General features: G+C 41.1%; 1 protein-coding gene across 1 annotated transcript; it reads right to left on the bottom strand.

Annotated features, from left to right (window-relative positions):
* Positions 1–1,784: 1,784 nt before the first annotated feature.
* LOC124707040 (LRR receptor-like serine/threonine-protein kinase GSO1) lies at positions 1,785–4,604 on the bottom strand. Its single transcript, XM_047238704.1, has one exon. The coding sequence runs from the start codon at positions 4,602–4,604 to the stop codon at positions 1,785–1,787; it is 2,820 nt and encodes a 939-aa protein (XP_047094660.1).
* Between the last annotated feature and the right edge of the window lie 9,642 nt (positions 4,605–14,246).

Genomic DNA, 14,246 nt, shown 5'->3' with positions numbered 1-14,246 from the left:
TAGGTGAACCATTGCTTAGAATAAGTTGTTGGTGCACATAGGTGAACAATAGTATATAGGCTTTGGGCTTGACAAAGTAAACGCTAGTTTTATTCCGCATTTGTTAAGCCCATCTCGTAAAAGTTTTAAATCGCCTATTCACCCCCCCCCCTCTAGGCGGCATCCGTGTCCTTTCAAGAGGAAGGAGAGGGGAGCGGTGAGCCTAATTATGGCGCTTGTTCCCGAAGGGACGCGGCGTTTTCGCCTCCCTTCTCCACGCGTGCAGTCTTCTGGCCGCAACGGGCCTGACCCCAGAGAAACTGCCATTCCGGACGTTCCTCCAGGACCTGTCTCGGGAGTGCTTTAAAACCCGGTTCATGCAACAACGCAGTGGGCTGCAGGCATCCAAACGGGCCGAAAATTGCTGGCCCGATGCGAGCCAAGGGGGACAAGCCTACCAAACGTGCCCTTAAGTCTGCCCTTGTTTCTGCTTGTGATGGCTGTTGCTTGGTGTTCAGTATGGTTTCAGAAAAAATACAGCTTTTTGTACTAAACGCTGCAAGTCTTTGGTCCAAACCCAAGTTTTCTTTTAAGTCAAACCACACACTTTATTAACTTTCACACACTTTATTAACTTTCAGAAAACATAGGTACAATGTGTGAATCTAGCGGCATATCCAGCCATAAGTGACGACCAAGTTCTAAACTAGAGGAAAATTTAGCCAGGTTATAGGCACCTCTATTACAATATCTATTCTCAACATGAATGACTGTAGAGGCCAAAACCATAAAGGTAATTGCTTTTGTAATCCATCGTTTTTTTTTCCGAAATGGGATATTACCCGGTTGGTTGCTGCATCAGTAGATGCACACAACCTTTTATTAAATCAAGTCAAAATATCTTAAAATTTACAGCTCATGGATCAGATAGGGTCGATACAAGAATCAACCATCTGAACAAACTGTAAACTCTACTGGTACTAAGCATCATGCAGTCTACTAATAGGTCGCCATGTAGCCCAGTAGAAAATATCTTGTGCAACTATCTGTGGCCGGTTGCACCCAGTAACCATGCATTTCCACTGATCCGCCGGGGATAGGAAACGTTATAATTGGATCTAGTGTGTAGCCATATCCAACTTTATTTTGGTAAGATATATTGTTGTTTCTTATTTACTAAGTTTGTGAAAAAATACATTCTACAAATCTTGATTTATGCCGGTTACACATTTATCCATGCAGGCTATACGCATATATATCAAGGGTATGTTTTGTTGGCACATTATTCCTACTTGTTGTTGTTGACACCGGCGATCTTTTCTTCTGGCTTTGCCCCTGCACCTCGGGGTATGCCATGTTCCCGGTTTGTAGCTGGTGAGTGATTTTTGTGTTTTCAGGTTATAAGGTCTTGTTGCTATTGATCTTCACCTATTTGTAGGTTTGTAGGTGTTGCGTGGTGGCTTAAATTTAATAAAGATAATGTTGTATGCATCTCTTGGATCCAGAGGTTGGGGGGGCCTCATCCTTCCTTTTGAAAAAAGTAGGGTTACACCAACATCAGGTATGTGAATTGGGTGAAAGCGTTGTGCCCTTTTGTGGGCCGCTGTTCCGTGTTATATAAAGGCACAGTTAACCAACACCGGGAGGATTACAACTACGAGATTACAATCTTGGTTAACATGTAAACAAATAATTACCGTACAACATATCAACAGGTCATTAAGTAGAACATAAAGATACTAATTATAGTTAAACTATACTAACAAACTCTACCAATGTTGGCATTATTTTATTTTACATGCCAATCAACCTGTAGTTTTGTCATCTATCCTTCTCCAAGTAACAACCATAAACACATATGCATTGTCATACAACTTGTCAAAGATGCGGAAATATGCGACTCTCCATGATTTCTTGAACAACAGAGCACAAAACACGAACCAGAGCCCTGCCATGAACCCTGACCCAAGTCCAAAATAAAAGAACACCACTGGCTCAGAAAACTTCTCACTTATCTTCTGATTCACATGCTTTGGTGGATTGTCTCCTGAGCAATTTCTTTCAAGAGGAGGCCCACACAGACCAGTGTTTCCAGTGTATATGGATGGGTTTTCCGTGTAGAGGGTGTCCAGTTGAGTTCCTGGTGGAATTCTTCCTGTAAGATTGTTATATGACAAATCCAATGAGCTTAAAAACGTCAGATCTGACAAGCTTTCTGGTATTTCACCATAAAGGTTGTTCCTTGAGAGGTCCAGTGATTCGACTGATTTCATAGCACCAATCTTCATGGGAATTTTTCCGCTCAAGTGATTCCATGATATGTTTAAATTCAAAAGTCCATTAAGAGATGTTATATCGTCTGGAATTCCACCAGTTAAGTTGTTGAAGGATAGGTCCATACTGACCAAATCAAAAAATCCATTACCGTATTTAAGTTCTTGGCGCTTCATCACAACTGACCAAACTTCTGTAACTACATAGCTGTACCCGGAGAACTTGTCGTCCTTCAGTTTTTTTGGACCTGTGTAGGTCATTCCTGTTAATTTTGACAAGGGCCTTGGTATATCTCCAGATATACTATTTCCCGCTAAATTCAAGTGACGGAGGTGCGTAAGGTTTGTGATAGTCACCGGAATATCTCCATACAACAAGTTGTGGCTTAGCTGTAGATATCTCAAATTTACCAAGTCTCCAATCCAGAACGGCAATTTACCACAGAAATTATTCCAGGAAAGATCAAGGAAAGCCAAACTCGAGTACTTTCGGAGTGATGATGGAAACTTGCCAGAAAAGCTATTGTTACTTAAGAGGATGAAAAGCAAGAGCTCATAAGAACACTGAGGAAGTTTGCCTTCTAGTAAGTTGTTTGATAAGTCCAGCACAACAAGATCCCTTAACTGACAAATATATTCAGGAATATGACCATTGAAGTAATTGAAGGATAAAGTCAACGTTATAAATGCTTGAGGTTGAGAATATATTGGAACAGGCCCAGAGAAAGCATTGTGTGATAAATCCAGGTTCTTTAAGTTCTTCAGATTAACCAGGTGTTCCTCCGTGACTTCACCGTCGAGATAATTGTTGCTAAGGTCTAGGTCGTACAAATTACCTAGGATACCAATCTTAGTTGGCACATTTCCAGTTAGAAGGTTGTTAGAAAGATCAAGGGATTCTAATCGAGTGCAACTCGCTAGCCCTTGCGGTATAGGTCCAGTAAGATAGTTATGCGAAAGGTCAAGCTCATATAAGCAAGTGCAGTTTCCAAGGCCCAGTGGTATAGCTCCATTAATATTGTTGTGCGAAAGTTTCAGGTCCTCTAATCTAGTATAACTATCTATCCCTGGCGGTATAGGTCCGGTAAGATTGTTACTTGAAAGAGAAACATGCTGCAGAGCCGTGCAATTCCCCAATCCTGACGGTATGGCTCCAGTAAGATAGTTGCTAGAAAGGTCAAGGTACTCTAAATAAGAGCAACTATCTATGCCTAGAGGTATAGTTCCAGCAATGCTATTGTTAGATAGGTCAAGCCAAGATAAGCTCCTTAACTGAACCATTCTGTGTGGCAGCATTCCGACCATATTGTTCCCATTTAAGCTCAGTTCTTGCAATCTGGTGGATGGACATTGTGGTAACCTTTCTAGAAACTCTGTTATGTTTCCGTAGGAGAGACTCTCCTGAAGCCATACTATTTTCAAATCACATAGAATTTTCAAGTCTACTGTCAGTGTGGCTTTGTTACCCATGTAGCTCAAAAGCAGCCATCGGAGAGACGTCATATTTCCTAGTGCATCAGGAAATGGACCATCTAGAGTGGTTGCCGAAAGGTCGAGGTACTTGATGCTTGTTACGTTCCAAAACCAACTGGATGCAATTGAATGACCAAAGTGGTTGTTAGAGAGGTCAAGATGATGAAGATTTGTGAGGTTTAGGATTTGAAGGAATTGGTTTGCACTTGACAGTGAGCAGGAAGCAAGACGAAGGTCCTCCAAAGATGGAATCATGTTCAGCACAAGAGGCCAGTCAGCAATTGAGCTGAGGTTGGTATAACTCATATCAAGATGCACTAACAGAGTTAGACGGGCTAACCATGAGATATCTGTTAAGCCCATGCTCCTTCTGGAGTCATCATATAAGTGTGTGAGGTCAAGATATTCCAGCTTTGACAGGTTGCCAAGCTGGAGAGGCAATTCACCGGGGCAATTTAAATACGAGAGATCCAGATGTCTCAAGTTACTCAATGAACCCAGGAACTCTGGAAGACGGCCATCAGGCCCACACAGGAACGTCGATCGGAGATTTAGGTACTCCAGATGCTTTAGAGAAAGCAAGGAAGGACTTATCTGGCCTTGTAAATAACTTCCACTAAGGTCAAGCTCCATAACATGGCCGGTTACGCTGTTGCAGGTGATGCGTTTCCATTGGCAGCAATCTTGGCTCTCCTGTTGCCACGACCAGAGGTCCTCCTTTTCGGCGATGCCTTGCTTGATTGCCAGCAAGGCGCCCCTCTCCTGCGGTCTGCAGCTCGCGGGGGCGGCGCGTGCCGCGCCGGCGACGAGGAAGAAACTGCTCCAAGCCGCCGCTGCTGCCATGAGTAGCAAGACCAATTTGGCAGGCGTGTGACCCATGGTGCAATGTCAGTGTGTTTAGTGGCAGTGATCACACAGATCGGTGCAGCTTCAGTGACTGGTTTGCTTTCAATTGCTACCAAGAGTTCAGTTTTTTCTTAAGAGTTGTATACGTGTATATCAAGCTGGGCTTGAGAAGTACAGTGTACGTCATGAGGAGGTACGTATTTATAATAATCGTAGAGCTCCGTGTGGGCGGATGAAGTACGTATTTTTAATAGTTCAGTGCGGTTAGGCCTGTGTGCACCTTCGAAGTAATTGACACGTACTGCGGTTCAAGAAAGCCGTCGTTCAGTCGCGGCACGAGATTTCGCCGTGCGTGACTGCAGGTACGTCGGAAGGCTGGGGTGGATCAGGTCATGACGATTTGAGCATAGAAGGGGCAAGATGAAAGAGGCCATAAAATATAAACAAAACTAACACTGTACAAAATCTTACATGCAGCGATAATATCCAATAGTAACAACACAAGTTTAGTACTTAAAAGTTGTATTTGTTTTCTTTTTCTTTAGTGTAACGTTACAACTACCAAACTCATCAAACAATCCTATAATCTCATCCTACTCCCTCCGTCTCTAAATACCTGTTGCAGGTTTAGCCAAAGTATAGTCTAAAATATACTCCCTCCGATCCATATTAGTTGCCACTAATATTGATGTATCTAGACATATTTTAGTTCTAGGTACATCCATACTAGTGGCAAGTAATATGAATCGGAGGGAGTAACTTTTTTCGATATCTAGGTCCACTAAACCTGCGACAAGTATTTACTGCAAGAGGGAGTAACAATTATATAAAATAGGGGAAGCATAAAAGGTAAATCATATAATAGTTGGACCTTCAATTTATCATTTATCCTTCTATGTAACTCTAGAATGTACAATTATATGTACACTCGGATCCAATTAACAAAGATGCTCCCCCCCCCCACACCACAAAATAAATGATGCTGACTAATAGTTGCAAATACATTTATAAACTGTAATATAGGATACGGATTACCTTAGGCTTACTCCCTTCGTCCACAAATAAATGTAAGTTTAGCTTTGTTTTAAGTCAAACGTTATGAAATTTGACCAACTCTCTAGAAAAAAGTTACAATATTTATGACACAAATTTAGTATCACTAGGTTCATCCTCATATGTAATATTATAATAGACCAATTTATTCTTACATATGTTGCTACTTTTGTGTAAAAACGTTGGTCAAATTAAAAAAAAATGACTTCAGAAAAGGTAAATGTACATTTATTCACATATAGAATGAGTATGTGTAACAGCCGTTCCTAGTCGCTAGGTGGTTAAGAAAGCCTTTTGTATTTTTTAGTACTTTTAGGTTTCTTTGTAATGTTGCTGAGGACTATAAATGGATCGGTGGACTTTTTGCAAAAAAAAAAAAACCACGAGGTCAAAGTGGTTCGTCGATTTGAAACAATGGTCATCGTCGGCAGCAGAGTAGCAACGGTAGTTGTGTCATTTCGGCGATCGGCATTCGACGAAGCATCCCAGGCTCGGAGCAAAGGCGTCTTTGCTATGTCATGGGTGTCATTTTTTGAACATGTGTCGTTATGCATTGGATACGTGTAGGGGTGTAAACGGATCATATCGGTTCGAATTTTGCTGATACCATATCCTTTACCATATATTTTTCTTTATTTCAGATCGGAGCGGATGTTGATCGGTTTCGGATTCGAATGCATATATACCAGACTACGGATTCGAATTGGAAATGGCATGGACTCAGAGCAAAAATAAAAAGCAGTCGAATATATGCTCTCATTGGTAGATAGTTATAGTTTCTGCAAATCTTGAGAGAGATTTAAACTTTTTTTTTTTTGCGGGGGAGAGAGATTTAAACTTCCAGGCTTGTGTAGTTAAGAGAAGGGAGACATAATGTGCTAAAACTTAAGCATTAATAGAAATTTAGAGCAAAATGTGCTCGTCAATAAATTTGGTAGCTCAATATCTACTAACCTTGCAAGATTGATCTTGGTTATTGACTCAAAAATTGGATTATCCAGTTTAGAACCTTCGGATTATCCTAATTAAGTTTTGAATAATCCATATTCGCATGCTATTTGCTATGTCATATCCTATACCGTATCCGTAGCACCACTTTAGAATCGAATATCCTTATCAACTAGATTGTTTAAAATCGGATATGAAAATCTTAAGACGGTTTCGGTGCCAGTTTCGGTGCGGAAATTATCCTATCCATTTACACTCCTAGATACGTGCAACCAGGCGTGATCATCCTTCTAATTTTGTTTTTGTGGGCTGCGCTCGTGGATTTGGCCCGTTCAACGATTGGACATCATGATAATTGAGATGGTTACTTCAGAAAAAAATTAGAATGGTAGCCACCGTCATCTAATGCATCTTACTCAGCGGTGGAGATGTTGCAGCCACAAAAAAATGTAGTTCTAAGATCAGCAAAAAAGTAGAACTGAAAAGAGGCCACTAGGATTTTGATTCTAGTCAATCGATAGGTGGAGCGCGTTTGATCTCGGGCGTTCTACGCTGAACTTGTCGATGGACGCTGACTGCTTTTTCTGCTCTCCGCAGAAAACTGGAGGCGTGTGGAATGATTAGCGTCCCATCCAAGAGCCATTGTTGCCTACTTTATTTTATTAGAATTATTTTTATTACTTAAGCGCCCAATTAAGTGTTGATACGCTGTGGATGCCTAAATCCGTATTGAACAATAAAATTGAAAAATGCCATAAATAGTAAACAAATCAGACACGTCTTAGATTTATTTAATATCGGACAATCAGTCATTAGATTAAATACATCAAGATTTGTGCAATCTTGTTGTTTTGCGTCGAGCGTCCTTTTACTCCACGGACTTTTGGCCACGAGCTGCCGCTGGCTATTGCTTGGGCTGTTTCTTTGGCATGGCGTCTTTGCTTTGCTTCTTTGCCATGCCCTTGTAGCATGTGATGTTCAACATTTTATTCAATTTGTTGCTTTTTGTGTGCTTCGCTATTGTTCTTTCTAACAGAAAAAAAATAGTGACACATGTGTTGCCACTAAGCAAAGTGTTTCATACCATTGGATTACGTTCTCATTCGTGCTAGTTTAGATAGTTACAAATTGGTTGTGTCTGGAATTTTTCTAGTTGCGTGTGGATCACAATTGAGAGTTTTTCCAGTTGCATGTGGGTTTTCAGTTGCATGTGGATCGTAACGTTACATGTGGGCCGCAATTGAGTTTTTCCTAGTTGCACGCAAAATTCAAGCGCGATTTTCCCTATCACACATGAGCTTTTCCCAGTTGTATGTGGGTCACAACAGAGATTTTCACCAGTTACATGTGGGTCACAACAGAGATTTTCACCAGTTACATGTGGATCGCAACTGAGATTTTATCCAGTTGCATGGGGAGGGCAACTGAAATTTTGCTAGTTACATATTGGTCGCAACTAAGCTTTTTCGCGCATGTAGATTGTAAGTGGGACATTTCCCTGAAATTTTCGTAATAATTGTATGTGGGTCGCAACTGAGATTTTTCTGGCTGCGTATACTCGCTCTGTTTGGATATGTAAAATGTTTAGGTATTTTCTTTGGTTCATCCATTTTAGTTTGTATCTAGTCTATTTTTAGTATGTAGGTTTATCCACTTTAGTATGTATCAAGTATACTTTAAAAGCACCTAAAATATCTTATATTGATGCACAGAGGGAGTAGATCGTAACTGAGATTTTTCCGGTTGCATGTGGATCATAAATGAGATTTTTTGGTTGAATGTACATTGCAATTGAGATTTTTCTTGTTGCACGCAACTAAAAGTTTTCCGATTACATGTGAGTTATAAGTGATATTTTTATGTTGCGCGTTGATGTAACGGGTATTTTCCAGACACTTCAGACGATCCCTTATTTTCTTTTTGCGGGGTGGACGTTCCCTTGTTCACCAGCTGGAAAAGCACGTCTGAGAAGAAAGAATTCATATATGTTACAAGTTGGAACAGCACGATACATGAGAAGAAAAGGAAAGAGCCATAGACTGGAGTGGGCTGAGAAAACATTAGGTTATGCCAATCCATTTTAGTACGAAAGATAATTAATAAAAGTAGCAAGCGTTGAATATCAACGCACTAACGCGGTCGGCTAAGATTTAATAAATCTCAGTCACCTTATCACTAGCCAGGCCATAAAGAAATAAGGCATAAATTATTTGTGTGAGAATATATATTCACGTATGTGTATATTAAATTTAAGAGTGAATTCCACTTTTTACCCTATCGAGGGTCCAAATATTCGAAAATGCATAATATAGATGATTTTTTATTCAAAAGGGCAATTAGTGTCACAACTGCAGAACTACGAGGTAAAAAGTGGAATTCACTCTAAATTTAAACCTACGAATATAAAAAGGTAGCCTACACAACAATAACAAATTGTATTGTTCATAATATAATTATTAAATGTATACTAATCATTGTATAACAAAGTTTCATTTTCCTTTTTTTAATGTGTAGATCACATACGTTAGCTTTTTCTTTGGGCTTAGGGCCTGCTAGTTAGCCAGCTATTGCTAAACTCTAGCAATATGCTTTCTTTGTACATACTATTTTATTGAAAATTTATAAATATACACAGTGGGGAAACCCACTGATTTACCTCAAAAAAAAACATACGTTAGCTTTTTTTAAAAAAAAAATCACGAGTGCATGAATTATTTCAAAGTTCTAAACATTTAAATAGTATTTTTTAAAACAATCAAGTCTGTCTACCCCAGGTTCTTCGCCATATTTCCAGCTCTGGCCATTAGTATGAAGATTCTTACGTATGCCAAAGATAATGGCTCTTAGCATCGTTCGTTCATTTTACCGGGTTTTTTCTTCCCTTAGGTACCTATGTCCCTCACTCAAAGATTAACATTCTTGCAGCGGACAGCCTGACACTACATAACACAATCAAGTCAACATCACGAAATTACCAAACTCTAAAATGTACGCATCTCATTGTGCTTGCCCCTGGTCGGCTGGTCCCTATATGACGATTCCTTATGCGGACTACTTCGGAGCGGTGTAGCGCGCCCTAAAACCGCCCGTGATCAGAAAGACTGTACTCCTCCTTTTTTTTATTTACTTTGTGTTTTAGGTCAACTCATGTCAAATTTTGTCGATTTTGGCTAGTAATATAAAAAATATCATCACGTGTAATTCCTTATGCATATAATATGATAATATACTTTATGATAATTTTATTTGCATAGAACTTACGTTGTAGATGTTGATATTTTTCTACTATAAAAAATTGATCAAGCTATGTAAAATTTAACTTTGTCTAAACCTAATGGCAAAGTAATTATGAACAAAGGGTGCTAGTCTGCAGGGAAACTCTGCCTACGCCGTCTCCGTACTGAACCGACCCGGCTTAGGTTCACCGACAGCGAAAAAGAAAGGAAGCGATTGAAGTCTAGCGAACTGGCACTAGTGGAGAATGGTGCTTTTGCACCGGTTGGTAAGGCCATATGCACCGGATGCCCAACCGGTGCAAAGCATCCGGTGCAAAAGGTCCCCCCTTTTGCACCGCTTCAGTTGCGAACCGGTGCTAAAGGGGGCACCACGTGGCGGCTGTCGGGCGCCCGCGCGAGAAGACCTTTAGCACCGGTTCGATTACGAACCGGTGCTAAAGGGTCTACCGCGGCAGGAAAATGTCTCAAAACGCTGCCGCGGTAGAACCCCGCTACCGTAATTTTTTTTCGAATTATTTTTCACTCTCTCTCTTTTTTTCTTTTTTTTCAGAATTTCTAATATTTTAGTTATTTCATAAGTTTAGTCTCTAACTACCCTTATCTCCAGTCTAATTACTTACTCGTGCTCAGACTTCCTGCGGGTCACCAATCCTCCCACTACTCTAGCACTAGCACGCTTAAGTTCCAAGTTTCTTTCCATCCCGCATCCAAGTGCTTCGCGCGCATGTATGTGATACTAGTATCATATCAATCCTATTAACATATCGGTCGATGTCATATTTCTTTATTGTTCGAATTTCAAATAATTCTTTTAATAAACAAAAGTAATGATATAATAATAATCTTGAATAAATAAATAAACATTAACTTTATAATTTGTATTATTTTTTATTATTTGCAATTTTTTTAATTTTTTTGCCATACCTAAAACCTGAAAATTTGAAAAACTTATAATTTGCTAAAATTAATAGTAATCTTTATGCAGGATGCAATAATTAATTTTAATTTTGAAAAATAAAAAAATATATAAAATCCTAAATTTTTAGAAAAAACTAAAATCTTCCTGCTTTCATATTTTAATTTGGAATTTTGAGAATCTAAAAATTGGCTAACCGGGTAAACCGAGGTGAATTCGGATGTAATTTTTTCCCACGATGATTTTGATATATTATAAGTTTTTTCCCGATGTCGTATGCAAAAGTTAATGCGATTTTACCATTTTTCAAACTTTTTTTGCAAAAAAAATTGAAATTCAAATTTGTTAATTTTCCCTAATAGTAGGTTGCGTAACATACAGGAATCTCAAAATATTTTATTTTTAGAATTTTCTATCATTTTCTTTTCTATTTTACAGTGTTAAAAAAGGCGACCCACGGGCGGGGGGGGGGTGGAGTTGTGTGGGGAGCAGAAAAACCTTTTTGCACCGGTGCGTACCCTTTAGCACCGGTTCGTAATGACCCCTTTAGCACCGGTTCGTGCCAAATCCGATGCAAAAGCTCTTTGGAGCAAAAAACAAAAGCCCTTGTTTCTACTAGTGTGGACAGACGGTGCCGGTCACAGGGCACAGGTCGGCACGACGGAGAGAGGCAGCCATAGTGCAGCTCGTACGTCACATGCACTAGTAGTCTAGTACGTGGCCGCTTCCTGGCGATTTGCACAAAAATAACACAAAACTTAAAGAAAAGCACAGACTGACCCTCCGGCGAAACTATTTCACCCATCTAACCCTTTTGTGTGGCGCCCCTCCTACCGGCGCCACTCTCCCAGCCGACGTGGCACCCTCGACGCTGAGCTGGTGCGCCGATCCGACGTGGCAGCATGTGTGGCGCTCCTCCCAACGGCGCCACACATGCCCTTACAATTGCCCAAAACATACTTTGAGATAATTCGTCTGGGACTTAGTCGTTTTGGTGAGGCTCTATGTGTGGCGCCGACGCCACGGGCGCCGTACTAGCATGTGTGGCGCCGATGCCGCGGGCGCCACACAAAGAGCCTCGCCAAAACGGCTAATGACTTATCGTCCGGAGCCCCTGGATGTTTTCGACCCAATAGTTGATATAGGTTGGCATGTGTGGCGCCGATGCCACGGGCGCCACACAGTGCAGTGTGGCGCCACTGTGGAGGGCGCAGCACATTGACTTGTGTTAAAAACCTGAAAAATCCTACCAAACTCCAACAGTTTTGAGTACAACATTGGACACAACAAGTAGCAATTTCAGAACATACACATATAACACTTCATAGCTCACATCGTAGCAAGTAGATTCAAACAACAAGTAGCATTACAGACATGGTTCGAAATGACATAGGGTTCACAACTCGATACTTATGAAGATATAGTTCACAACAACACGGAGCACATCCTACTATCGTCATCGACGTGTCGTCCTCACGGGCTGCTTCCGGACGGCCATCCTCTTCGTCCGCTGCCGTGGCTCTTGTTGCTGCTGCTCCTCCTGCTCCTCCTGCTCCTCCTCCTCTGAAGATAAGGGCTCGTCGTTCCTCATCCTCCTCAAAGATGATCTCCGCGGCGGCGCCTCATCCTCCTCAATGACAACCTTCTTTCCTCGGTTGACATAATCTTCCGGAGTGTACCGGTTTGGAGCATTGCCCCTTGGCTTCAACTGGTAAGCAGACCGTGGGGCTTGCTTGGAGGTATGCTTTGGAGGTATGCTTTGACTCAGAATTTCCTCATCGTCAGGAATCTTCACAAACATGAACACATGAGATTACAAAAGTTGAAATTAGTAAGAACATGTTTGACAGCAACAAAATAGTCCATACCTCCCGCTCTTCAGAAGAGGAGGATGTAGGAATTTTTCTAGTTGCGTGTGGATCACAATTGAGAGTTTTTCCAGTTGCATGTGGGTTTTCAGTTGCATGTGGATCGTAACGTTACATGTGGGCCGCAATTGAGTTTTTCCTAGTTGCACGCAAAATTCAAGCGCGATTTTCCCTATCACACATGAGCTTTTCCCAGTTGTATGTGGGTCACAACAAAGATTTTCACCAGTTACATGTGGGTCACAACAGAGATTTTCACCAGTTACATGTGGATCGCAACTGAGATTTTATCCAGTTGCATGGGGAGGGCAACTGAAATTTTGATAGTTACATATTGGTCGCAACTAAGCTTTTTCGCGCATGTAGATTGTAAGTGGGACATTTCCCTGAGATTTTCGTAATAATTGTATGTGGGTCGCAACTGAGATTTTTCTGGCTGCGTATACTCCCTCTGTTTGGATATGTAAAATGTTTTAGGTATTTTCTTTGGTTCATCCATTTTAGTTTGTATCTAGTCTATTTTTAGTATGTAGGTTTATCCACTTTAGTATGTATCAAGTATACTTTAAAAGCACCTAAAATATCTTATATTGATGCACAGAGGGAGTAGATCGTAACTGAGATTTTCCCGGTTGCATGTGGATCATAAATGAGATTTTTTGGTTGAATGTACATTGCAATTGAGATTTTTCTTGTTGCACGCAACTAAAAGTTTTCCGATTACATGTGAGTTATAAGTGATATTTTTATGTTGCGCGTTGATGTAACGGGTATTTTCCAGACACTTCAGACGATCCCTTATTTTCTTTTTTGCGGGGTGGACGTTCCCTTGTTCACCAGCTGGAAAAGCACGTCTGAGAAGAAAGAATTCATATATGTTACAAGTTGGAACAGCACGGTACATGAGAAGAAAAGGAAAGAGCCATAGACTGGAGTGGGCTGAGAAAACATTAGGTTATGCCAATCCATTTTAGTACGAAAGATAATTAATAAAAGTAGCAAGCGTTGAATATCAACGCACTAACGCGGTCGGCTAAGATTTAATAAATCTCAGTCACCTTATCACTAGCCAGGCCATAAAGAAATAAGGCATAAATTATTTGTGTGAGAATATATATTCACGTATGTGTATATTAAATTTAAGAGTGAATTCCACTTTTTACCCTATCGAGTACCACAAGTACACGCGGGTGTATGTCCTGCGAGTGTCCTCGTTGGCCCCGTCCGGGCATTCTCCAAAGTTAGTCCTGATCTAAGAGAAAGATGCGCCGGCGGGAACCCTCTCCTTTGGATTTGCTGGCGCCAGAGGAGCCATGCCAATAAGCGCCTCCATCTGCTGGCGCCACCCATCAGAAGTTGTGTTCATACACAGTGGCTCGCCCTGAATAGGTAGTCCAAGGATCATGGAAACATCCTGGAGAGTAGGGGCCATCTCGCCGGCCCTCAAGTGGAAGGTGTGCGTCTCCGGCCTCCACCGGTCGACAAGAGCGGTGAGTGTCGCGGCGTTCATGTTCGGCCCCCCACGGCTTACAAGGGATATGAATGGGAGAAGACCGGTAGGCTCGATGAACTCCGTGTACCTCTCGTCATACGGTATATCCACTGTGCCATGGTAACGAATCTTCAAATGGTGAAGATCCGTTGTCCTCTCCGT

Source organism: Lolium rigidum, chromosome 1 (genome assembly GCF_022539505.1).
Source record: "Lolium rigidum isolate FL_2022 chromosome 1, APGP_CSIRO_Lrig_0.1, whole genome shotgun sequence".
Classification (NCBI taxonomy): Eukaryota; Viridiplantae; Streptophyta; class Magnoliopsida; order Poales; family Poaceae; genus Lolium; species Lolium rigidum.
This window is presented reverse-complemented; position numbering and strand designations above follow the sequence as displayed.